General features: G+C 42.9%; 1 protein-coding gene across 5 annotated transcripts in view; it reads left to right on the top strand.

Annotated features, from left to right (window-relative positions):
• Positions 1-4,210: 4,210 nt before the first annotated feature.
• Positions 4,211-27,432, top strand: part of pcdh9 (protocadherin 9) — a 658,036-nt gene continuing 634,814 nt past the window's right edge. For 4 of the 5 annotated variants that reach the window (XM_078546009.1, XM_078546007.1, XM_078546008.1 and 1 more), the window contains exon 1: positions 4,211-7,945. In XM_078546009.1, coding sequence (XP_078402135.1) covers positions 4,913-7,945 — 3,033 coding nt within the window. In that variant the 5' untranslated portion in view covers positions 4,211-4,912. Of the gene's footprint in view, positions 7,946-11,464; positions 12,779-27,432 lie in introns of those variants that run through there. The other variant, XM_078546010.1, reaches the window with a different exon arrangement.

Below are 27,432 nucleotides of genomic sequence, written 5' to 3' on the forward strand. Positions count from 1 at the left end.
AGTATAAATTTCATCACATTTTTACTTCTCTTTAGCTCTGATGAAGAGTTAAATGGACTCGAAACGTTAACTCTGTCTGTCTCTCCACAGATGCTGTTAGCTCTGCTGAGTCTTTCCAACAATTTCTCTAAATACCAGGGATGCTGGACATCATGAGTATGTTGTTTCTGTTCAGTGTTTAATTCACGGGCGCTTCTATTTCAAGAATGCTTACCTTGCTCTTATCTCTGATGGGGATTTCCCTCTGTCTCTTTTTGCATTGTTCACCTTCCTTGCTTTCAGTCTCCCTTCTTACGTTTAACCTGTGTCTACTGAAACCAATTCTTGTGAAAGGCCATTGCCTTGAAATGTTGGCTCTGTTTTTCTTGTAGCACTTTTAAGACCTTTTTTCCAATTAATTCTGCATTAATCTTGTATTGGTTTGCGGATACAGAATCATTGACACACCTGCAGTTTTACTTGTTACATATCCACTTTACTTCAGCTATTTTTTTTAATATATCATTTTAGGTTGCCTCCCATTGCTTGGAGAGTCCAGAACCAGTTAACATAGCCGCGGGGTAAGGAGGAATTAATTCTCTCCGAAGGTTGTGAATCTTTGGAAGTCTCTAGCCCGGAGAGCTGTGGATATTCCATTGTTGTGCACGTTCAGGGTTCAGGCCCATCGATTATTGATGTCTAAAGGATATGGGGTTCCAGTAGGAAAGTGAAGTTGTGGTCCAAGATCAGCCATGACCTTAAGGAATGGTGCAGGAGGCTGGAGCGGCTGTGAGGCAGACTCCTATTTGTGATGTAGTGTAAACATGATAAACTAGTGTGGATAAACATATACTTTTTTTAAAAAAAGGCTTGACCACCCCCAAAAGGAAAAAGCCAGTAAACTTGGAAGGGTACCAGTAAAACTTGTCCAAACTGGCCTTGTATATATTAAAATGGAGCTCCAGTATTACTGTTTTTTTTACTGGGATTTGACAACTTTGAATTGTTTTTCCCTTGTACAATTCTAACTGGTTAATTAGAAATGTGCAGAAAGCCCACCGACAATACTGGCGCAAAAGGACATTGCAGTGGAATATGACCAAGTGCAAGTGCTCCATTTCCACCCCCTCGCCTCGCCTCGCCTCGCTTTTTATATCTTCAGCTTTAACTTGTAAGTCCATGATTGTCGTGCGGGTGAACAACGGAATATCGAAGACTTGCATTCGGGCAGGCTGTTATTAAATAAAATCCCCTCTAGATGGCAGCCTTGACTAAAGCAGTAACTCAAGTTTCCTTTTTTGAGAAGACCTCCAGAGACCATTATACTCACCGTTTCCCAGCACACAGTAATCATAATGTATTGAAGGGTTTTTTTTTTTTGCAAATTCCTTTGGGCTTCTTTAAAGGGATAATATGTCGGATTACATATCTGCCTTACTCTTGAAAGGGTACAGAAAGGATTGATGTGAAAGACTTCAACGTTTTGGCTGGAAACGTGAGGAAATTGATGAACAGTGTTGGGCCCTAATTCACTCATTTCAACTATAAACCAGTGAAACTACACTTCATTGTCCTTATTTAGTTGATCTTATCTGCCCATCGCGCGTGATTGCCAGCGCCTGTGTACTTTTAAAGGATAACCCAACGACAGACTGATGATTTCATCAACAAAAATAATAATCAGCGCGGGTCACTTTTCCCATTTAATGACTGCATTGTTTTAGGACGAGTGATTTCCGACTTAAATATGCTGTATTTGGCTGTAATAAGAAAAACTCACGCAAGATTCGTGGAATAATGCGTATTTAACCATTCATTTTTGCCTGAGTGCTGTTAATCCAGTGCTTTGATGTTGCTCTGAGGGCCACTTGGATCCCAGCAACCTTTCTCCCACCCCCCTCAAAATAAAACTCCTTGTTTGCTCTGCCCACTATATTGGACAGTGGTTATTTCCGTCTAGACAAGTCCTGGCACCAGATATTTCAGGAAGGAGTCGCTCTCTCTCAGCCTTGCCAGGCGAAGGTTTAGGGGTTTTAAAACCAATGGATAATGAATGCACCGTCTCCTACAGATAGGGTTGGACTATAGGTGATCCATTATTGTAATTACAGCATAAGCTGTTAGCCCCGGACGGCACTTAAGCCAATCCCTAATAGATCAATTCAGTTTGACTTCAAAAATATCCGCGGGAATAACATTTGGGTTTTTTTTTTCATTCTCCCAAATAATCTCCCAAAATGTTTGTTGAGGCTCCCATTTTCCTGTCGGTAATGGGCTTGACATACACGAAAGTTAAATCAAAATACCGCCAAACTGAATGAAAAAATAGTTTTGCGAGGACAATCGTGGTTGTTATAATTTGCCGTTGTGCTTTGTAAATTAGAGCTGAAATTCTTCTATTGAAAAAAAAGTCTTCCATATTTAAAACTCAAGTTCACCTGCACCACAATCGTTTCTGTTGAAGACTGGGTGGAGGTAGAGGACTGGACTGATTCTAAGTGGCAAGAATTAATCCGAAGGTGCAAATAATGTGTGTAACTCGGATGACCGGAACTATAATAACCACTGGGTCATTCACATCTGGGTTATTGTGTGCGCTGACTTGTGTGTTCCACATTCTCCACTTTAAAACCTGACTTAGGGGCTGTGCTTGATTTCTCCCCTGTTTTTGTTAATTTAGTTAATTGTTTTAACTCTACAAGAGATTCTCCACTTTTAAAAAAAAAACTATGCCTCTGCCTGATCTCTGAGTCACGCCCCCTGCAAACAAGCCTTATTGCTGGATCTCACTCGGTGTGTAGCAACAGATACATGACAGACACGATGGAAGGGAGAAGGTGAATGGTACAGACTCCTGTTGGAAGTCCAGGAGGCTTGGGACAAGATTTGTTTTTATTTTCATGCGCGTTCAAGGTATAAATCACGAACCCTGGGCACCTGTACAGAGTTGATGGGAATTATTCGGTTAATGAATGAATACTCCTTCCCTCCGAGTGCAGGGGCTACGGCTGCCCGAACTGCAGCTCTTCTCACACCAGTTCTGTTACTTGCGATGAAGTGACTGCGTTTTAATTCGATCAGCGAACATTTTTCATTTTGTGCACTTAATTAAAGTGGATCCATTTCTGGTGAAGGGGAGTGGGAGTAGTGGTGGTGGTGGTGAGGATGTCAAATAAAGGACTTTAATGAGCATTAGAGTGAGTCCATGAACTAATAACCTCAATTATTTCGGGTTTGATGTTCAAATGTCACTTTTCACTAGTAACACCTGTTAATTGGTGAAATGTAATGGGGGGGAAAAAAAAGATGGTGTAACGTTGCATGAAATTTGCGCCCACTGAAACTGACGCATCGGCGCAACTATGCCAGAGTCTACACTCCACACGAGCACACACACCCCCTCTTCACCTCACTCTGCCCTTCAAGTCCTCTCTCCCTCAAGTTTCCTCCAAATACAACTTGTGCAATTCACCTCAGTCACTCCGGGTGGCAAAAGCAAAATACTGCGGAGGCTGGAAATCTGAATTTTTTAAAAAAAAAATAATAAATGAACAGGAAACTGGGGAAAATCTCAGCAGGTCTAGCAGCGTCTGTGGAGAGAGAGAGAAACTCGAAAAGTTTCGAGTCCTTATGATTCTTAGTCAGTGACTATAAGGGAGCCAGTTCCACCTTGTCTGCCTCAAGGAGTAGGGTCCATTTAGTGACTTGTCTTTTGCTTGATGCCATTTTATTTATATATTTTTTGGCCATATCCAGTGAATTATTTCTTGCACTTTGTCAATATGCAGTTAGAGAGGCACAGTGGCTTGAGCAGGAGAGTTGTTGGTGCCTCAGTGCAGGTTGGTAAGTGTGTGTGTGTGTATGTCTCTCTCTCTCTGTAGATTTAAAACCCTGCCTCTCACCAGTCACTCGCTGTCGGTGGCTGACGTCAGCTTTGCAGCTGATTAGGAATTCTGCACAACTTTCAAGGCCAAAGCTGAGGATTGACAGCTCCTGGCACCAATGGGCTGGCTCCTCGGGTCCCACTGACAGGCAGCGGGCCAGCCAATACGAGCAGGGACCGGGGAGGAGGGGAGGAGGGGGGGGGGGGGTGGGAGGGACCAGGAGGACTATACTCCACTTGTGATTGAGAGTTAGGGAGAAGATTCAGTGGAGAGACATGGATGTTTGTGAAAAGAAGGGGAATTAAAGAACGGAGGAGAGACAGGGGAGAGAGGTGATTCAATGCCCGCTGCATCTCGTCACAGCTCCATCCTTTAAGTTCTTTGCATCCAGCTTTAATTTGTTTCGTTTTTAAAAAAAATGTGGAATGGCAAATGGTGCAGAGGGAGAAGCATCCTTTAGAGGGAACGGGATTTAAAGCGGAGAGAGGGGACAAAACAGGAAGATTCTGCAGTTGGGTGTAGTGTCTGCTCTGCCCTCGCAACTTCTGTTGCAATATGTAAACTGTCGCAATAGTGGGATCGTTGCAAACTGCTGCCTTTTCGTTCGCTTTGTTCAAATGATAATAATAATAAAAAAAAAGAATGTGAAAATGATTCTTTTCAGCCGGTCGTGTGGCACGAAGAAGGGATCTGCAGACAACCTCTTCTGTGGCCGGGAACTGAATGCATCCTCCGGCAGTTTTGTGCACCGTGCATTGTAAATATTGCACCGAAGGAGGAGGGAGAGAGAGAGAGAGAGGGAGAAAGAATTACAGTGCTGTCTGCAGGAACCTTCGGGGGGGGTTTAAGAATTTTAAAGCAAAGTTATTGGCAGCAGCGATGGATGCAGGGGTTTGTTTCAGATAGAAATTGAATTATTTTGTTTCCCCAGTAGTATCGTTTTCTGAGAGAGAGGGAGAGAGAGGGAGAGAGGGAAGGGGAGAGAGAGATAGAGGGAGGGAGGGAAGTCACAACTGGGAAAGTGATCCTGTGCCTGTGATCCTGGTGAAATGATGGACCTGCGGGATTTCTACCTGTTTTTTGCTCTGATCGCTTGCCTGACGGTGGACTCTGCCCTGGCCCAGGAGCTGGTGTACACCATCCAGGAGGAGCTGCCGGAGAACATCCTGATCGGCAGCATCCCCCGGGACCTGAACATCTCCCACCTGAACGCGGCCACCGGGGCCAGCGCCAACCTGATCTACAGGCTGGTGTCCAAGGCGGGCGAGGTGCCCCTGCTCCGGGTGTCCAGCGGCACCGGCGACATCTTCACCACCTCCAACCGGGTGGACCGGGAGAGCCTGTGCGCCGGCACCTACACCGACAGCGAGTGCTTCTTCGAGATCGAGGTGGTCATCCTGCCCAACGACTACTTCAGGCTCATCAAGGTCAAGATCTTCGTGCAGGATGTCAACGACAACGCGCCCATGTTCCCCTCCCCGGTCATCAACATCTCCATCCCGGAGAACACGTTGACCAACAGCCGCTTCCCCATCCCCTCGGCCACCGACCCGGACACCGGCAGCAACGGGGTGCAGCACTACCAGCTGCTGAACGGCCAGAGCATCCTGGGCTTGGACATCGTGGAGACCCCCGAGGGGGAGAAGTGGCCCCAGCTGATCATCCAGCAGAGCCTGGACCGGGAGCAGAAGGACACCTATGTGATGAAGATCAAGGTGCAGGATGGAGGCAGCCCCCAGAAGTCCAGCACCGCTATCCTGCAGATCACCGTCAGTGATGTGAATGACAACAAGCCGGTGTTTAAAGAGACCCAGCTGGAGGTCCACATCCCCGAGAATGCCCCCCTGGGCACCTCGGTCATCCAGCTCCACGCCACCGACGCTGATGTGGGCTCCAACGCTGAGATCCGCTACCTGTTCAGCCCCCAAACCTCCCTGGCCGTCCGCAGGCACTTCGCCCTCAACAGCACCCTGGGTCTCATTACTGTCCAGAGACCTCTGGACCGGGAGGAGACGGCCATCCACAAGATGACAGTGCTGGCCACCGATGGCAGCTCCACTCCTGCCAGGGCCACCGTCATCATTAATGTCACCGATGTCAATGATAACCCGCCTGGCATTGACATTCGCTACATCATCAGCCCCATCAATGGCACCGTGTACCTGTCCGAGAAAGACCCCATTAACACTAAGATAGCACTGATCACCGTCTCGGACAAGGACACCGATGTGAATGGGAAGGTGGTCTGTTACATCGAGAAGGAAGTGCCCTTTCACCTGAAGGCAGTGTACGACAACCAGTACCTGCTGGAGACCTCGGCTTTCTTGGACTACGAGAGCACCAAAGAGTACAGCTTCAGGATTGTCGCCTCGGACTCAGGCAAGCCCACTTTGAACCAAAGCGCCCTGGTGAAAGTCAAGCTGGAAGATGAGAATGACAACCCGCCGGTATTTAGCCAGCCCGTCATCGAGCTCTCTGTCCCAGAAAACAACCACCGTGGCCTCTACCTGACCACCATCAGCGCCACCGACGACGACAGCGGCAAGAATGCCGAGATCGTTTACCAGCTCGGGCCCAACGCGTCGTTTTTTGACTTGGACCGCAAGACTGGGGTCCTGACTGCTTCCAGGGTGTTTGACAGGGAGGAGCAAGAGCGCTACATTTTCACGGTGACTGCCAGGGACAGTGGTAATCCGCCGCTTCAGAGCCAAGCGGCAGTGATCGTCACAGTGCTGGACGAGAATGACAATAATCCCAAATTCACCCATAACCATTTCCAGTTTTTCGTGTCAGAGAATTTGCCAAAATACAGCACTGTGGGAGTGATTACAGTCACCGACATGGATGCCGGGGAGAACGCAGAGGTGATGGCTTCCGTTGTCGGCGACAATGCTAATTTTATTTTGGACCCACTGAGTGGTGTAATAAGGTCCAATGTCTCGTTCGACAGAGAGCAGCAAAGCTCCTACACCTTTGAAGTCAAAGCTGTAGACAGGGGGAGACCTGCCCGTACCTCCATTGCCAAAGTTACGATCAATGTCATCGATGTCAATGATAACAGTCCTGTTGTAATCTACCCACCTTCAAACTCTTCATTCAAACTAGTACCTCTTTCTGCTATACCTGGTTCAGTAGTGGCAGAAGTGTTTGCAGTGGACGTTGATACCGGGATGAATGCGGAACTCAAATACACCATTGTTAGTGGAAACAACAAGGGTTTGTTTCGAATTGACCCTGTGACGGGTAATATTACTTTGGAGGAGAAACCAACTGTTGCAGACCAGGGCTTGCATCGTTTGGTGGTAAACATCAGTGATTTAGGCTACCCCAAACCCTTGCACACCCTTGTCCTTGTCTACTTGTATGTAAATGACACTGTCAGCAATGCTAGTTACATTTACGAGTTAATCCGGAAGACAATGGAGACTCCCCTAGATAAGAACATTGGAGATAGCACCCAGCCCTGGCAAAATGAGGACTATCTGACTATAATGATTGCGATTGTGGCGGGGGCTATGGTGGTGATTGTGGTCATCTTTGTCACTGTGCTGGTGCGGTGTCGGCAATCTTCGAGGTTCAAAGCCACACAGAGGAACAAGCAGGGTGCCGAATGGATGTCTCCCAATCAGGAGTGCAAGCAGAACAAAAAGAAGAAAAGGAAGAAAAGAAAATCCCCAAAGAGTTCTCTTCTAAACTTTGTTACCATCGAGGAGTCCAAACCCGACGATCCTGCCCACGAACCCATCAATGGGACCATTACTCTTCCAGCTGAGCTGGAGGAGCAGACTATAGGACGGTTTGAGTGGGGCAGCACACCGCCCACTACCTTTAAGCCCAGCAGCCCAGACCTAGCAAGGCATTACAAATCTGGATCTCCGCAGCCCTCTTTTCATCTAAAGCCAGACACCCCCATTTCTGCGAAAAAGCATCACGTGATTCAGGAGCTCCCTTTGGACAACACCTTTGTTGGGGGCTGTGACACCTTGTCGAAGCGCTCTTCCACTAGTTCAGACCACTTCAGTGCCTCAGAGTGTAGCTCCCAAGGAGGCTTCAAGACAAAGGGTCCATTGCACACCAGACAGGTAACCAAAAGCTTTTACTGGTCATTCAGATTCGCACTTTGCAGCACAAACAAGGGCAAAGCACAATCAGTGGCAATTGCCTGCAGAAATCCACAGAAATGATTCTATTGCAAATTAAACTTTTCTGCCCTGAAATGTGTAAACAGCAGGATGGTTAGAAAACCAACAAAGTTATTCTTTTTCTGTGCCAACTGTTTGTTTGCCTAGGCCTGTTAATTTCCCACTAATAAAGATTTAAGTGAAGCTGATTTCAAATTATTTGACTGCGCCTAAGCAGTCAGGAGAGCAGCATGGCCTGTAGATGGCAGTGGAGCACTTTCTGCTTATGAGTGGCAAGATGCCAGCTGCAGTCTATATGGTGGGGGAAGGCGCGAGGAAGAAAGGCTGTTGGTTACTGATGATTATATTGGAAAGCACCAGATAGTTGTAGTTTGATGGTTATTTGCAGACGAACATTAGTGCACCTGTAGTTTTGTTTAGTGATGAACTTTGGAATAGCGTGGCTTATATTATTGCCATACATAGTCACCTAGCAAAACAATAACTGATTGCATGGTGAAGCATTGCAGATAAATGCTTCTTATCCAGAGAACCGCATCTAATTATTTTCCCAGTTATTCTAGTGGAGTACTAGCATTTTTTGTTAGGCTAGAATTTAGGAAAACATTTGAAATTTTATGACTTGTTTCATCTATATACATAATATATATACAAATATAAATAGATATTTTCAGACTATATGCTTCTGGTAGATTACAAATACAATTGTTTCGAGTTTACCAGTTTTTAAATTTATTTGTAGTTTCAGATATATCTCCATATAAGGAAAGCCTATGTACTCTTTTTTTTCGTGCCTTTCTATATATTATTTCATTTCCATCCATGTGAAAGTATTCAAGATTGGAGAAAAGAATTAAAAATTGATTTTCAAAGTCGATTGAAAATGCAATGGTGCACAATATATTCAAGGCCTGATTACGGTCCCAATATAATGCCATTACCTTATATCAATGATCATCTTTAAGCAGTAAATATTGATAAGATTTTGCCCAGTCACACTGAATATCTTTATCCACAGCCAAAACGTTAATTTTGAACATTCAGTTTCTGTTGTGAAGTGCAAGGTATATAGACATAGCAGTTGAGAGAAAACAGCTAGATTGTGATTAAGCTAATAGTGTTTGTGCTTCTCTGTGTACCTCTATATAATGTGCATAAATATATATCTATATATATATATATATATATCACGGTAAAACCATATCACAGTACTTTGTCTGACAACATGACCATGCTTCCATGGAATTTTTTTTCCGAATATTATAGTGTTTAATTTCTCCTTGGTGGAAATTCAGAGCTTGCTTTCGTGAAAAGACAAGTGTTCACACTGCAAAGTGAAAGTCAGTACAGAGACTTTTTTTCAGTTATGTCAGTGAGGTCAAGCATCCCAGTTATTTGACCTCAGCCAAAATATTTGTGGGTCATTAGCACAGGTTTCTGCAGTATTTTATAAAAGGGGTGTGGGTAGTTTTAAATTATGTAACAGAAGCAGCTAATTTTGTCAACAAAGGGAATCGATTTGTAATGTGCTTGCGTTTGAAAATATTTTACTGTCTGCACAAAATTGCTACTTATCCCCATACTACTGTTGAAAGTCTACATGACCTCATTGTTGGGACATTGCAGTGCTGCTGGTTCACTGGCAAATATTGAGAGTGTGGTGACCATTACTTTGAAATAAGAAGCGTGTTAATATCTCAATTAAAAATGCAAATAATATATTCACATAAGATATGCTTTATAAAATTAGGTTTTGTTTTGAAGAAGTCATGCACAATTGTAGATGAAGCAGACCAGGACACAACTCTGCATATACAGCATAAGTGAAATTATTAAATAGCTGTACGTCAGTATCAAAGACAATTTGAAGCTCAGGTGACTCAAGTTGCATCCCTAAACTGTACCTTTTTTAGTAGCTTTGACTGATCTGACTATTTTCAAGGACTGCTAATGCAGACAGTGGCATCACATTCCTGAATGTTTTACTGTAGCATTTAAGGGGGAAAAAAAGAATAATTTAGTTACAATGGAGAAAACAATAAACTATATCAATGTTTTAAACTCATCATGAATCTTAATACAAGTATTGTCATCTACATTGAGCATGCTGGGAGAAGGATGAAATGTGTATCTCATATAGCAACAGCTGGACTGTTTTAACTTTTTGAGGCTTGTGGTATTGTTAGCAGCATAGTCCAAAATAATACACAAATCAGAATTTTTCATTCCTGTAAATTCTTGAAAGTTATGTATTGCTTATAGCTCAGTATAGGGTGCATTCCATTTCTGGGAGGATTATGCAGTCTACTTCTGATGATTCAAAGATTTTTTGCACTTTAAACGATCAAGATATAAAATAATGTGAATTAAACTTTGTATCAATGTAAAGCTTTTTCTAAATAAATTAGTAGATCTTTTGATTTAAGTAACTTTGAAATGCAAAGAAACATTCAGTTCATTTCCTTAGTCCCTGGATATTTTCAGGTGAATGTTAAATTTGACAGGTCTGCATTTTAAAGGCTTGATTTTGTCAGTGTGACTGGTAAGGCTTGGCTGGAGGATGTACAAAAAAAAAAGCACTAATGGATTAGTGCCATGAACTGAGAAAACAAAACAGGAACCAACTTAAACAGTCGCCGACTGATTTTTCTTAGGAATACTCATACGAGCAGCTCTTTGTGTGGTTGACAAAGTTGTAGACTGTGCTATATTATTGTGAGCCAGCGGTCCTTAGCGTTTTAAGAGGCGCTTATAGAGTATTGTTTTAAATACGAAACCTCATCAATTTTAAGTTGGCTTAAGTGGGAAATTATATCTGCTTCCACTGCATGAGGGAACAGTGGCACGTTCTGCTTTCTGCTTTTAGCTGCATGGAATGAACAATGAATCGGACTCACATTCCATCAGCTAATGCGACATTTTTCAAATATCTTTGGACACCAAATGAACAAAATGAAGTGAGGGGGAATGAGAGACAGAGATGGTTGCAATCAGAGGTCAAGTGGGGAGAATATTTAAGCAGAAGTGGAAGGGTGGGCGGAATGAAGCCTTTCGCAATTCTGTGATAGCCAGTGGCACTATTGGTTCAAGGGTGTTTTAAGTAATCTCACTAGAATTACCTTCAGCCATTCTTTCTGGGTGAGGCAGCTGCCATTAACGTGCCACTTGCAAGGGGATGGTTTTGTGACATCAGTCTTACTTCCTTCTAATTTTTGTATTTCCAAACCGTTCTCACCGTAGCCATCGTCAGGCAAAGCTGGCAATCATACCTTTAGTTAAATCGAGCACATAAAACGGACAGTGAATGTTTGGGGAGGGCTGGGTTTGAACTCATGCTTCTTTTAATTAAAAATGAAGGTAAAAGTCGAATTCAGGTGAGGGTTGTTTTTTTTTGTGAAATGACAAGTTATTTCCAAGTGATCTATAATTAGAGTAATATTGGGCTCTATTCTTTTGCAGAATTCCACACAGTATTCCCAAAAGTATGAGATGGAAACTTATTATGGTTAAAACTGAGCAAAAGTCAGTTCTCAAAGGGGTTAAGATGGCTCTCATCCAACGCTTGCCCACCTTGAAATTCACCAAGTGCACATTTAAATTGTCGGAGAAATTCATGACCAGTATGTTGAAAAGATACCTGTAAACATAGCGCTCATGCCTTCGCTTCTTCTGTAATTGGAGTGCTGCCTCTCTAAACAGGGATTTATCCAGCGAATGTGATAAAGGGAGCAGCTGCTCACGTTTAAGATTATGGGACACGGTCAATTGGACTACCTCTTTATAGGGGATGTCCTTGAGACGATGAATTGATGCCTGCCGTGTTTGAAGTCTTTTGTCAGGAAAAATGATGTGGGAACTGGAATTATTTCACTCTTCTGCCAAGATGTTTCTCTTGAAACTGCAGCACCTCTAGCATCAATGCAGAACTGCAGCAATCTTGCCATGGCCTTAGAGAATACAGTAAAATGCTCTCTGAGTAGTCAGAATACACATTTACCTTATGCAGTTGGATGTGTTCTTACATACGTTGGTGGAAAATTACCCAGTGGGTTTGCAAAATATTTTGTTTCTAAATGCAGCTTTTGTTAAAACACGATGGGTGGAGTGTTCAACTGTTGTTCTTGTAAAAATAAGGCCAAGAAAAGAGCAGACCCTCTCCACTCTTCCCCCCCCCCCCCCCCCCCCCCCCCCACCCCCAACGCCCTTTTAAAATCTGCTCCTCCGGAACAAGGGAGTTCCCCAAACATTATTAATCAGGGGTTCTGTCATAACAGGACATTAGGATTGGGGGGAGAGTTGAAAGAATTAATGGAGCTCAGCAGAAGCATTCCAGAGCAGAAGATCTAAGCAGCTTCTCCTCAGCCCTGCTCAAGCAGGGAGAACTGAAACTGGCCACCGGTCCTGGCTCTTGGGTATTTTGAGCCAGCTTTTCTCTCTTAAGCTGTGTCACACTGAGTGGCTGGAAAAGATTTTGCGGAAGTTCTTATCAGTAACCAGGCACCACACATTTTACAGCGTCTGAAAGCACCGGTCTTTTGGGACTCACTGAGAAGGGTCAGATAGTCATGTCAGTGTTGGTAAGGGCGAATCTATAAATATTATTATACAGTATTCACAGACATTTGGCTTGAATCACAATGTATATTTAAATATATCCAATTATTATACTCTTGTATTTATTTTATTGCTGTTTTTGCCATTATATTTAAAACTGTATGCACATATTGTGGTTGCAGATTTCTGTACTAAATAAAGTATAGCCTGATTATTAAATTTATTTTATACCATTGTTTAATTTATCATTTTGTGTAAGTTGTGTTTTTGTTCCTGTTTATTTTTTTTTGTTACCTGAGCCCATTTTTTGTTGTTGTTATGTTTCAAACTTTTGGTTATCCGAGACATTAATGTTTTTTCTACTTTTCACACGACACATTCTGGTCAATTTTAGCATAGTTTCTCAGACTCCGTGGGTAGATCTTGCTAGTCCTTTGGCTGTTCCCTTGACTAGGAAACTCAAGAACGTTACATTCTTTGCTACATTCTACATCGTGTCACTGCCCCGCTGTAAGATCTAGTCAGTTCAGTAAAATCACCGACACTTATCACTGGCTTCCACATACCCACCCAAAAAAAAAAGACACTCATTTTCTTTACACAAAAAGTAAATGAAGTAAAAAAACTGACCAGATTGGGGCGTGAACACTTTTTTTTTAACTTTGTTGGAAGATCAGGTGTCAGAGCCAACTGCTGTTGGAGTTGTATAAACACAATGGAAATTAAATTCATTTGGGATCGTTGGGATCTAATTTTATGGAACTACATCTGTCAGGCCAATGGCATGAGGGAATTGCTGAACACTAGTAATAAAACTTAATGGGTAGGGAGTGTAGCTGATATTCACAGAACAGTAAAGAAAGATGGAGCTCATTGGTCTGTCGAGGGCCACATGTGAGTTTTTTTTCCTCTCTCCATTTTCTTTGCTGCTCATAAAATTAGCAAATTAGAAATGATTTTAACCACATCTCAAGTGTTGCCGCCCCCACGTAGGCACAGAATTCAAAGCTGCCAAACCACTTTCTGTCCTTATTTAGAGTGTTTGGTCCAAGCGTATCACTTAAATGTCATAGAATGATACAGCACAGGGGAAGGCCATTTGGCCCATTGCCATAGCGCCGGCCGGCTCTATGGTAGAGCTATCCAGTTAATCCGAGACCCCTTCTGTACAAAACTCACATTGCGCCCAATTATCTAATAATGTGTTAATTGGAGTGTGGTTAGTGGATGAGTAACCCGGAGGTTGTACAATTCAAATTTACTTGCGAACAGCTGGAGACTTTGGGGCTGATCATTTGCTAACCTGATATTATTGAAATCTCAATAGTTTTGCTATCCTTGGTCAGATTTGAGTGTTGAATGAACTGGGATTTACAACAACAATATGCAAATTGCCTATTTTTGATTGCTGTTTCTAAGCATGATCCTGATTCGAACATAACATTGGCAAAGTAATTATTCATTTTTAAGAATTAGCCGTACACCAGATACCTCACTAAAGCTGTACACAGTCACCATTGCAGCCAAATGGGGAAAAAAAATCATAAAATATCTAAAATAAAATATCTAAACATTTGGCAAAGCAATGTGGGAGTTGCCTGCCATAATTGCTGTGAAAGTATACATTAGTATTGCCAATAGGCTTATTTAGCATATTACACCAATACGCTACAGGAAAATCAAACATATTGCATGTTTTGCCTGTTTGGAGAGAGGAAGGATAATGGAATGGGGGAGTGGGGGCAGAAAGAGGGCGAATAATAGAATGTGGTGGGGAGGGGGTGGCAGAAAGAGGGTGAAGAATGGAATGTTGCTGGGGCAGAAAGAGGGTGAATAATGGAATGTGCGGAGAGGGCACAGAAAGAGAGCGAATAATAGAATGGGGGGTGGGGGGCGCAGAGGCGCAGAAAGGAATACTTTGAGTGCGGTTGTCATCATTGGGTTGATCAAGATATGGCAGAGATCTGGAGACGATGTTCTTTCTAGATCCAGACGAATTTTCAGGCCTGCCCATCTCAAGGCAGCATAATGCCTCGAATGCCTCCTAAAACAAATAATAGGTCCTTCATTGGCAAATACAAGTGAGTCTGAATTTTTTACAGCAATGGCAACTTGCATTTATATTAGGATAGTTAAGAAGTACCAAGGCACTTCACAGGCACCATGATCCATCAACATTTGACAATGACTCTCCTAATGTGACCTTAGGATGACTGTCAACTTGGTCAAAGTAGTAGGTTTTTAAAGGAGCATTTTAAAGGAGAAAAAAATAAAGGAGGTCGAGAGACTGAGGAAGGGAATTCCAGAGCTTAGGTCCTTGCCAGCTGAATTTCTTCAACTGCTTTAGTTACAGATAAGATATGTTTGAACCTTGACAAATCCAGCTTCAAATCATTTTACAATCATCTGCCTTTATGGTTTAAAGAGATAATCATGTTTATCTGCTTCACTGGTCCAAAATAGGAACAACTAAGGTATACATTTCTTTGGGTAAACCAAAAACTGAAAGAGATACTTGATCTGAGACTAAGTGGTTCCATCAGAACTCTATGGGCAGCATACAGTGTTATCATAGTTAAAAATAGATCGGTATTTCATTACAATGTGAGCTTCTATTGTCTATCCGCTATCTGAATTATTCCAAATATTTTCTTCTATGAACCAGAAGATAGAGAATAAAATGTATTTTCGTTAGCAAGATCACATTGATAGGAAATTGTTTCTTTCTGATTGTTACTATACAACAGAGGGTTGGTGTAAAAGGTGGGTAAATGAAAGGATGTGTTTCCTCTTGTGGATTTTGTTTGACTGTTAAGTAGAAAGCACAATAGAGCAACACGGCCTACCTGATGGCACATCTGGGAATATGTGAGGAGCACAAGGCAGAGCTGGCCCTTTTTGTTAAGGTCCATTTGGCCCCTGGAAAATGGTGAAAGAGCAGTGATGATGATTACAAAAAAAAATGACAGCACAGAAGGCAGGGCTTAGCATCTTAGTTCCATGATGCCTGCTAACTTTTGTCTGTCTTGTTGTACATTTGTGATCAGTAGGGTGAGCTCATTAGAGTTTCATTATCTTGCAGCTCAGCAGCTCAGCTACCTCTCCTGTGAGGAATGGCGGAGCACAGATACAGACCAGACGTGTGACCCAGTGGGCAGTTGATGGGAGTTTTGTATCATGCAGGCAGCAACAGCTTATCACACATCTTACGCAAACACCTCCTCAGTCATTAGCTTGACTTTTTGTCTGATTGTCTCTCACTAGTCAGTTCGAGTATCCTTTTATTTACCAACCAGCACAAGCAATATGTCACACCCTGCCCTCTTTTTAACTCCAGGAATTTGTTACGCTGCTTCAGTTCACTTGACTGGTTCCAGACGTACATGTAACCCTGACAGAATTATCATTTGGGTGTCTCTGATATCCTGTTTGCGTGACAGCTGCTAATTCGGTTAACTGCCAAATTTTCAACTGTGCTGCATCAAAAGACAGTGTCAACCGTGTATCGTAAATTGAATGCACAGTGTAAAATCGCGTGTAGTGAATTAAAATGCCTGCTGTAAATGGTGTGCCCTTAATTAACATGCATGGTGTAACTACATGTAGTGATTTAAAATACACGGTGGAAACCATGTGCAATGAATTAAAATGCATCATGTAAACTGCATGCAGTGAATTATGTGCACTGTGAATCATGTGTATTGAATTAAAAGACACAATATAAGTCACGTGTAGTGAATTTGGTTAAATAACAACAACAACAAAACAGCTTGCATCTCTAAAATGCCTTTAATGTGGTAAAACGTCCTAAGGCACTTTGCAGAGGCATTGTTAGTCAAAATGTGATACCAAGTTACACAAGGAGACATTGAGGTAGATGACATAAAGCTTGGTCAAACAGCTGGGTTTTAAAGAGAGCCCTGCATTTAATGTAGTGCTTTTCACGACCACCAGGGGCAGGATTTTCGGGTCGTTGGGCAGGCCTAGGAGCAGCCAGGGAACGGCCGGCCGTCCATGATCAGCCTCGGACCGCGATTTCACGCTGGCTGGCCAAGCCAATTAACGGTCGGCCAGCGTGAAAGGTGCGCTGAGAAGCTCAGCGCTGGCAGAGGAGGAAGGTGAACGCAAAAGTCTGCGCATGCGCGGGGGTGCGGGCACTGAAAGTTCCCTGAAGGCAGGGAGCTGGCTCAGGGAGCTGAAGAATTGTAAAATCAAGAACAAAGGTTTTAAAAATGTGAAAAAGATGATCCCAGATAGTACCCACTCACATAAACGTAATAAAAATTCTTCCCAAATGTTTTTTTTATATTTAATTACGGAAACTTCATTCCACCCTAAAAAATCCAAAGGTCGCCTGACTGATTCGCCTGCCCGCCAACAGTAACGTTCGACGGGCAGCGAAAAATACACATTAATTAATTGATTAATGGCCTTAATAGGCCTCTTAATCGTCATCGGGCGTGCTGCCGACTCTCGTGCATGCCGGCTGACTGAAATATTGCGCGAGCGCCCGATGACGTCGGGACACTCGCCCGACATCGTCGCACGTTATTTCACGCTGGGGTGTGTCGGGCGCATGCCCACACGCCGAGTGGAAAATCCTGCCCTGGAGGCCTTTGCAGCCAATGAAGTGAGTGTAGTCCCTGTCATAATGTAGGAAACACAGCTAATTTGCACTCAGCAAGCTCGCACAAACAGCAATATAATAATGACCAGGTCACTACTTTTTGTGATGTTGATTCAGGGACAAATATTGGTCAGGGCATCAGGGATAATTCCCCTGCTCTTCTTTAAATAACACTATGGGATCTTTTACATCCAGTGTAGAGGATGGATGGGGCCTCAATTTAACACCTCATCCGAAAGATTGCACCTCTGGCAGCGAAACACTCCCTCAGTACAGCACTGGATTTTCAGCCTATATTTAACAATCAAGCCTTTGGGGTGGGAACTTAACAGCCAAGTTCTGACTCAGAGGGGAGAGTGCTACCAACTGCACCACAGCTGACACTTGCTCTTCAACTTTAAAGAGCCATACTTCTAGATTGGCTGTGTCCCTACATTTATAACAGTGACGACATGTTACATAATTAGCTGTGAATTGTTTTGAGACATCCTGAGATCATGGAAGTTGCCATATAAGCGCAAGTTCTTTCTTCCATTTTTTTCTTCTGAACTTCCTGGGTTCCACCTTTGTGGGGGGAAATGGTTCTGATTATTTCCTACAACAGTGGTTACACTTCAAAAGTACGTTATGGGCTGTCAGACTCTTTGAGACATCCTGAGGCAGTGAAAAGCACTATAAAAATGCAAGGCTTCCTTTCTTTAATATTGATGGAAACACTGGTTGGTGGAGCTGTCTTTCTGCCCATTAGTGCTCTCAAGACTGTAGATACAATTAGATCAATATTTACTTGTGTCAAACTAATAGCACTAGCCCTGCATGAGTCATTTGGACAGTGCACTCACAAACCAATTGTCCACAAATGAAAGCTCATCCACAGTGCTAAAGAGTTGGACCATATATTGTTGGTCTTTTGTCTTTTATTGAGAAGTCAAGATGAAGGACCAAAGCAGGAAATGCATGACACTATGAAAAGAGGGAAATGAGAAAGTAGTAATTAAGTTTAAAAGCCTATAGATTGAAAGCAGAAGTGGAGATTGGGGGCAGCTGAGACATTTCACAGTCCTGAGGTCCGTGGAAAGAAATTGGAGCAGGAGACAAAGATAGAACTAAATGGATCAGATTTCATCTCAGTGCAGCGAAGATGCTGGTAAAAGGAGGAGGACAAGAGAAAAGTTTTGGAGAAGCAGAAAAAAAAAAATCAGCTCTATACAGATTAAACACGGACCAAAAATTGTAATGGGTAGAACATTGGAAGGTTGAAAGTGAGAGAGGAATCGCCTCTCTGAATGAGGGCCAAGATTGATTGTCAACAGGGGCATGTAATGTATAGAGTTTGTGTTACATTTCATATATAACCCTCACTACCATCATAGAAATAAAACTTTTATCCTGTCATTTATGGTTATGTTGGAGTCAAGTCTGAGAGAGCAGGGAGTAGGTTGCATTCTGACTCATTGTAGCAGCTGGTGTACTTTTGTTGCCTCCTCTAAATTGGAGATGATGCCTGTGCTATTAGCTCCCATAATGGAGCTCTAAACTTTCATTCATCGTCCTTTGACATTCAATGGCATTACAACCGCTGATTCCCCCACTATCAAGCCACTCACCATCCTGACTTGGAAATATATTGTCGTCCCTTCTCTGTCTCTGGGTCAAAATCCTGGAACTCCCTCCCTAACAGCACTGTGGGTGTACCTACACCACAAGGACTGCAATGGTTCAAGATGGCAGCTCACCACCACCTTCTCAAGGGCAATGAGAGATGGGCAATAAATGCTGGCCAATCCAGCAGTGCCCACATCCCATAAAAAAATTAATAAAAAAAAACAATTCCAGGTTAAACAACATCAATGTTCATTTCACCTTAGCTACTACCCCCAATCTGCAAATTTTGGTAGTTTTCATCTAGGCTGCTAAATGGAGCAACCAGTACAGAATGTGAGTACTCCATCTCAAGTAAAAAAGACCAGCATGTTCCAGTCATGGAAGTGTGGAGGAATGTATTGTCCAAAAGTGGAGTAACCTGGATATGAATGGGTCGGTGGTAAGTTGAGAAAATCATTTTCAATTCATGGAAAAAATGAAAAGCAGGCTGATCTGATGCAATTGACCGCCAGTATAACGTATACAAAATACATTTTCAATCTGTCTCAAATCATTGTGTAGCAGCAATAAACAAAATGGGTGAAATGCTAACTTACAAGCAGAAAGATATCAGGTTGACTCTGTACCGTACCCTAGCCTGACTGCACGCCAAGAATTGTGTTGAGTTTTGATAACCAAAATCTTTAAGAAATATCCAAGCTGCAATGCTGATCCTGAGTGTCAAAAGATTGAGCTGTAGGCAAAGAGTGGAGAAGCTGGAACTCTCTGGCTTTGAAAGTTCACCTTCATAGAAAAATGTAAAATATTAAAAACAAAGTTTACTATGGAATATTACTTCAATTTATAGTAGGATACCAGAACACTAGAACAACTAAGGTATAGGCTAAAATTGGATAAAGGACAATTTAAGATGGATATTTTTAAAGCAGAGGTAGATAGATTCTTGATAAGCAAAGGGGCAAAAGGTTATCGAGTATAGGCGGGAATGTGGAGTTAAGGTTACAACCAGATCAGCCATGATCTTATTAAATGGCGGAGCAGGCTCAAAGGGCCAAATGGCCTAATCCTGCTCCTAATTCATATGTTTATATGGATATCAGGAAAAATATCTTCACACAAAAATGGTCAATATTTGGACTGGTCACCTGGGTAGTGTAATCAGATGATTTGAAGACAAACTTTTATTTAAGATGCAGAATAATGGAGAGGGGGGGAGACAATGATTAAAAATACAAATCTGGTTGGATAAGCTAAGATGGGCTGAACTATCTCTCTTGTGTGTAATCCTGTAAACAGATAGACTAAAATCCTGATCATTTATATCCCCTCCACATGCTCAGTGCAGTCTCCAATTTTGTAGTGTGTACTTTGCTTCAGGGCAAAGTTACCATATGAACCAGTAGGTTTGAAATAAATTTTTTGTTTAAGCAGGCTACAAAATTCGAAGATGTTTGTATTCAGTTTATTCCTGAATGCTTACATGTTAATCAGTAATACTGAAAAAGGCAACACAGTTGTAATCCATCAACTCACCTCAGTATATCTATTATCGGGTAGAATCTTGATATAAAGATCAATCCATTGCCACTTTGTTTTTAAAATGTGACCATGTATTAACAATGTTGAACAGGCTACATGTACATTCAGGCAGTCCCCCAGTTAAAGGAATGCACCACGAAACAAGGGTCAAAATGATTATTCTGAATTACAAAATGCAAAGTAAAAGAAATGACACAACTCACTGATCAACAGTAGGTGCAGAGAGTGTGATGCTCAATGGTCAATATTCAATTTCCAATGAGTTGATAGATAATTACACATTTGCATTCCACAGTAAAACCTGTTTATGGACAAGCACTTAGAGAGCGAGTGAAATCTTTATAAACCAAATCAATTTAATGGACAGAATTTTGCTGTCGGTGAGCAGGGGGCGGGGCCCACTCGCCGACGGGTAAAATGATGTGGGATGACGTCGGGCAGAACCCCCGATGACATCCCGCCCCATTTAAATTTTCAGGAAGGCTGGTCCACAGCAAAATCAGCTGCGGGCCCACTTACCTGTCAATGGCCAATTGAGGCCATTAACAGGGTCATTCAAACAATTAAAGGACCTGCCCGTCCAACCTTAAGGTTGGCGGGCAGGCCAGGAGCCCCGGCGCCAAATAGAGAAAACATGAAACCTCATCCACTGGCGGGATGAGGTTTCATGTAGGGTTTTTAAAAATTTAATAAACTTATTATGTGAATTATGAACATGTCCCATCTCATGTGACATTGTCACATGAGGGGGACATGTTAGGGAATTTTTCTTTTTCTATTTTTCATATTTTTAAAAGTTTCAGCGATCTCCCTGAGGCAGCACTTAGCCTCAGGGAGATGTGCGCTCTTTCGTGCGCATGTGCGAAAGAGGGCACTCTCGCTCTTGGGGAATCCCCCCGCCTGCACAGGAAGTGCAGAGCGCTTCCCACCGGACGTCACGCTGGGTGGGCGTTAATTGGCCCGCCCATTTAAAATGGCAGTGGGGCCCGCTTCTCCGGCAGGGATCGGCTCCCCGCCCGCCGGAGATTGGGTCGGGCCCGCCCACCCGACAGGCAAGAAATTCTGCCCAATCATTCTCTTTTACTCCTGAATTAAGTTATCTTCATCCCAAGCATAACTCTCCCACATGTGGGCCAGTGGAGATGTCGGGGTTACTGTATGGAAAAACAGCATCACCCCCAACAGAAAGGAAGTTATTGTTTGACTTACAAGACTGATGCTTTCGGTAACAAATTAGTGCCATTCTTGTACTTAACTTAGCCTGGTCAAGATCCATCCTGTTCCAACATCTTTGAGTCAGTTCTGGCTTTGGTCCCTGTGCTGAGTAAGCACTTGTATGAACGTGCTAAACAAACAACAAGACCTTTCCTAAACAAAAAGACTAGAAATTGTTTTCTTGGCTTGTGTAGCAAACAAATAGCAAGCTTTTATAGTAAGCATTCAAACATTCTTTACCAGGTTCAAGGTATCACCCATTCCCATCTCGGTAACCTCCTCCAGCCTAACAAATCTCCCAGCGTTCTGCCATCTATCAATTCTGGCCTTTTTTGTCCATCCTTCACTCCATTCACCCCACACTGATAGCCATGCCCAAGCATTGGAATTCTCTCCCTAAGTCTCTCTTTCACTCCACCTCTCCCTCTCCAATACACTGCTTATAACCCATCTATCTTAATATCTCCTTACGTGGCGCGGTGTTAAATTTTGTCTGACTTATGCTCCTGTAAGGCATCCTTAGGATGTCCTCTACATTAAGGTTGCTATATAAATGCAAGTTATTGTTTGCAAAAACCTTTAATAATGTAGAGTATCCACTTTTATGAGAATGTTTACTCGCTGGTTTTACAGTAACGATTTAGGTGGCAATGAATTTTGTACGGATATTCTCTGTGTTTTGAGCAGATATTCTCTGTGTTTTGAGCAGATATTCTCTGTGCTTTGAGCAGATATTCTCTGTCCCCTTAATGCTGCTTTAATTATATCAATGACAAATTAGTGATTACCTTTTGGTTTAATTGGAGGGAGTGGTGAATAGATCTTAAGAACAAATTAGGATTTATTTTTTACCCTATTTGCACTGTGTTTGTTTGTGTGTGTGTTTGTGTGCATATGTGTAACTGAATGTTGATAAACCAAACAAATTTGGTTGAAACAGGATCATCGAATTGACTTAAATTTTGTTTATACTTACATAATACCTTTGTCCTTTCGTTCCTCCCTAATTATGGCTATAATTAACAACATAGTAGCTCTCAACACCTTAAGTGATGTAACTATCAGTAGGTTTCCATTTAAAGCCTGCAGAAATTGTGGAAATGAAAGTAAATGTGTATATAAAATAAATTATCTTTAATTATTGCAGAATAATATTGCATCTCAATTTAGGACTCAGAAATGAAAATGAAGTATGAATTTTATACTTTTATACAGGGATGTTAATGCTGTCAATTGGAATGTATGTTATCATTGTGTTCTCATCCTTGTGTTCAAATCCCTGCATGGCCTGTACCCCACCCTGTCTTTATAACCCCTGACAACCCTACATCCCTCCGAGATTTCTGTGCTTTCCCAATTCTGACCTCTTGCACATCTATGATTTTCAGTGCTGCACAACTGGGAATTGTGCCTTTAGCTGCATGGGCCCTTAGCTCTGGAATTTCCTCCCTAAAATATCTGCATCTCTTTCGTCCTTTAAGACACCACTTTAAGACCTTCCTCTTTGATAAAGCTTTTGGTCACCTGTCTTAATAACCTGGAAAGCAAAATACTGCGGACGTTGGAGATTTGAAACAAAATCAGAAAGTGTTGGAAGTAAGTCTGACACTATCTGTGGGGGGAAGCAACAGAGTTAACATTTAGGCCCATGACTGTAGTGTTCAATTGTTCAGTATTTGACTATGTGTGCCTGTTGACTACTCCCTTGTATAATTGGTTAAGCCTGGATGTAATGAGTTAGAAAGACAAACAAAGCTGCAGGTTGACGAGCTGTAAACATGAATAAACTGAATAAAATTCCTGCGCACACACACAAGCATATCTCCGAGGCACAGAACACAACAATGATCTTCTGCCAGAAAAGTTCAGATGAAAGGTCATTGACCTGAAACGGTAATTCTGTTTCTTGCTCCACAGACGCTGCCTGGCCTTTTGAGTATTTCCAACACTTTCTGTTTGTATGCCTTTATGTGGCTCCTGTGAAGGGCCTAATATATATGGAAGCTGTGTTTTTTTTCCTGTGTGATTCCAATCAACAGTGCCCAAGGCTTGTTCAGAGGACCTTAGTTGAAATTCCAGCCTCAGCTTTTAACCTAGCGCAAGTGTGCTTAATGGGTAAGGTTTAGAAGCATTCCTCTTGGCTGTCTTTTAGATGACTTCAACTTGATTAGTGATGTACTCCCACCTGATTAAAAGAAAAATAGACCGAGGGATGCTCCATTCCACATTACTGAAGGACAGCTCCTATTGGTGTGTCGTGGAGCTATTGACAAGGTGTTGATGCCCTCCTTTACCTCTCCTGTGCTGCCAGTTACATGGGCATAGCACGGTGGCAGAGATTCTTAGGGGATACGGAAATTACAGTTCAGGCGTATCCTGTGATTCTCCCATTTTCTTTTACGATAACACTGAATTTTGCAGAACTTCAAAAATGCAGCCTTCATACGAAAGATGTTGTGGGAGGATCATATTTTTGATACTCCTGAAAGCTATCGTTGGATTTGAAGGAGCCCTGTTTCTCCATAGAAAACCTCACCAGCTCAAAACTGAAGCTATTTGTGAAATGCACAAAATTTTTTGAGAATACTGGGGATGATGATATGATTGTTGAATTTTCCAGAGCTTCAGCAGAGCTTACTGGCTTATTTGAAATGACTCAATGCTGCATTCTCTTTTTGCCAGAATATATAGGTGGACATTAAAGGCAACAAAAACTGACTCTGAAAAGTGAATATTTCCCTTTCAAAGTAATTCATCCTTCACATAACATGCCAGGTATTTCTGGAACTATTGTGCGTTATCTCTGTCACAGTTTACAGGACAAAATGTTTCTCATCAAACTTAATTATTTCCCTAGAGGAAAAAAATAGCTAGAATATTTTAGAGAGTGAACAGAGTTGATAGATACCATACTAAGGGGAATTATGGAGAGAATGGCTGCGCGCCGCCATTTTACATGGGCGGGCCAATTAAGACCCGCCCAGCGTGACGTGTACCTGTGCGGGCGGGGGGAGGAGGGAGAGTCAAGGCTTGTACCCTTCCACACACGCACGGAGCTGCGTCAGGGAGATTAAGTTCAGTTATAAAGTTTAAAATAAAGAAAGTTAGAAATCATATACGCATGCCCCCTCATGTGACAGCATCACATGAACTGGGACATGTTTGTGAAATGTTTAAAAAATATTTATTAATTTAACAAACCCTTCATGAAACCCCATCCCGCCCATGGATGAGGTTTCATGAAAAATGCGAAGGCCGCCTGGGCTCTTCGCCTGCCCCCCCGCCAACCTTAAGGTTGGACTGGCAGCCCTAACAAAAGGGTTAATTAGTTTATTAGTGGACTCAACAGGCCTTTGACAGTTCGACGGGCGCGCAGATGCCTCCGGTGCACGCCTGTCGGACAAAAGGTCGGAATGACGCACGGTGATGTCAGGACACACGCCTCCACACACCAAACAGAAAATTCTGCCCTATAATTGAAAGGGAATTTTTGATCTCTTGCCATTTAACTGAAAACTTTTCTGGTTTATAAGATAAGTCCAGACTAAGGTTATATGGACACAATTAGTACCGTGACTGTTAGTAGCTCTGTGGAACCCGTTGCTCCATGCAAACAATAAAGGTGATTCCAAGGAGTCTGAGAACATGGGCGGGATTGTTACCCCCACCAGCACTGGGAACAGAGGCGGGCAGGTCCCCTGTCTCCATCCCACCCCTGGGCCATTTTCCTAGAGGTGGGATTGGGGAGGCGCAGGGCAGGTAATCAGTTAATCAATCTAATTAAGGGCCACTTGAGGCCAATCGAAGGAGGCCGATTAGGATTTTCCAGTTGGCCTCCAGGTTCCCCGAGATGGTGGGGGGCAGTTTAGTTGCTTGGAGGCAGCCTCCTGGTAGAAGATTTGGAGCGGAGGGGGTGGGGGAGGCGGGGAGCAGGGCTCCAGGCAGGTTTATATTCCCTCCCTTATTGTTTGGGTGCAGCAAGAAACTTCAGGCCAAGCTGTCGAGGGGTTTCTCTCCACCTCCATCCCAAACTCCACCCCTCACCCTACGCCATTGCCTGCCTGCAAAAGCTATTTTCTCTTTATGCTTTGAAAAGGTTGGAGAGTGGATGTCTCTATTTGAAGCACCCTCTCTCTCACTTACCTGCCAAGGCATCCTGCTGCTACTTTCAAGCTGCAGGTCCTTTGTCGACCCTCCAGTTTGAAGAGCCTACCCACAATCCTTAATCAGACAGTGAGCCCACCCTCTCTGACCATGAATTGGCCTTCTCTAGGGAAAATCCGCATTGACTGACTGTTTCCTACACTGTGCAGGGTTTCTGACCCCCTTCCTTGAGCTTGACGGTAGGGCTCAAGGGCCCACGGGGAAAATCCTACTCCATGTCTATAGCATGCTGCCAGTCTCAGATTGATAGATCTGAAGCAAGGGTTTCAGCTAGTTTCCTCTTGTTTGTAGACATCTACAACTGTTAGTCCACATTCCTGACACCGTGAGAGAGCTTTTCAAAGTTCTACAAATTCTACACTCTACAAATTCCACTCCATGCCACTCCATAAGGGAATAGGAATTTGTCTTGGGCTCTTGCACCAAATGCGCTGTATTGGATGGGCCACTCATTCACACAACACCAGGTCCATTGGCATTAAATAGCAGGGTGCTAAGTATAACGGGCAGCTACTCTGATACCATTCATCTTGCACCACTGAACGAGATGAATATTTACCACAAAATATTTTGATACATCAGTCAGGGCTGCCAAGGTTCTCAAAGAGTATATTTTACAACACTGTTTCAATACCGCAGGATCTCTCAAAGTGCTTTACAACCAGTGAAATACTTGTTGTAGCGTTGCCACTGTTGTACTATAGGAAACACAGCAGTCAATTTGCATTCAGCAAGATCCCACAAACAGCATTGTGAAAAATGACCAGATTACCTGTTTTAATGATGTTAATTGTCGGACCAAAAGGTTGGTGACTGATTGATCTCTTCAGCTGGACAGAGTAGATGGGAAGAAACTGTTCCCAACCCGCGAAAGGGTCGAGAATGACAGGGCACAGATTTAAAGTGATTTGTAATAGAAGCAGAAGCGATATGAGGAGAAACTTTTTTTTTACACAGCAAGTGACTAGGGTTTGGAATGCACAGCATCAGAGTGTGGTGGAGGCAGGTTCAACTGAAGCATTCAAAAGTAAATTAGACTGTTATCTGAAACGGAAGAATGAGCAGGGTCACAGAGAGAAGGTGGGGGAACAGCACTAGGTGAGTTGCTCATTCGGAGAGCTGGTGCAGACAAGGTAGGTTAAATGGTCTCCTTCTGTGCCGTAGCAATTCTGTGATCCTGTGATCACCTTGCAAAGATGGGAGGATGCTGATGATAAATACTGACCAGGACACCAGGGAAAACTCCCCTGCTTTTCTTTATGATAGCATTCTAGGATTTTTTCCATCCACCTGAGAGAGCAGACAGGGCCTCAGCTTAATGAACATATATACAAATATACGAATTAGAAGCAGGAGTAGGCCATTCGACCCCTTCAGCCTGCTCTTCCATTCAATAAGATCATCACTCATCTGATTGTGGCCTCAATTCCACATTCCCGCTGAACCCCAGTAACCTTTGACTCCCTCGTTAGTCAAGAATCTATCCACCTCTGCCTTAAAAATATTAATTGCCCATCCCTCCACCACTGTCCAAAGACTCACGACCATCTGAGAGAAAAAATAATTCTCCTCGTCTCCGTCTTAAATAGGAATCCCCTTATTTTTAAATTATGAGCCCTAGTTCTAGTCTCTTCCACAAGGAGAAACATCCTTTCAGCATCCATCCTGTCAAATCACGTTAGGATCATATATGTTTCAATAATGAAAGATGACACTCTCTCAG

This window comes from Cetorhinus maximus, chromosome 7 (genome assembly GCF_964194155.1).
Source record: "Cetorhinus maximus chromosome 7, sCetMax3.hap1.1, whole genome shotgun sequence".
In the NCBI taxonomy this organism is placed as follows: Eukaryota; Metazoa; Chordata; class Chondrichthyes; order Lamniformes; family Cetorhinidae; genus Cetorhinus; species Cetorhinus maximus.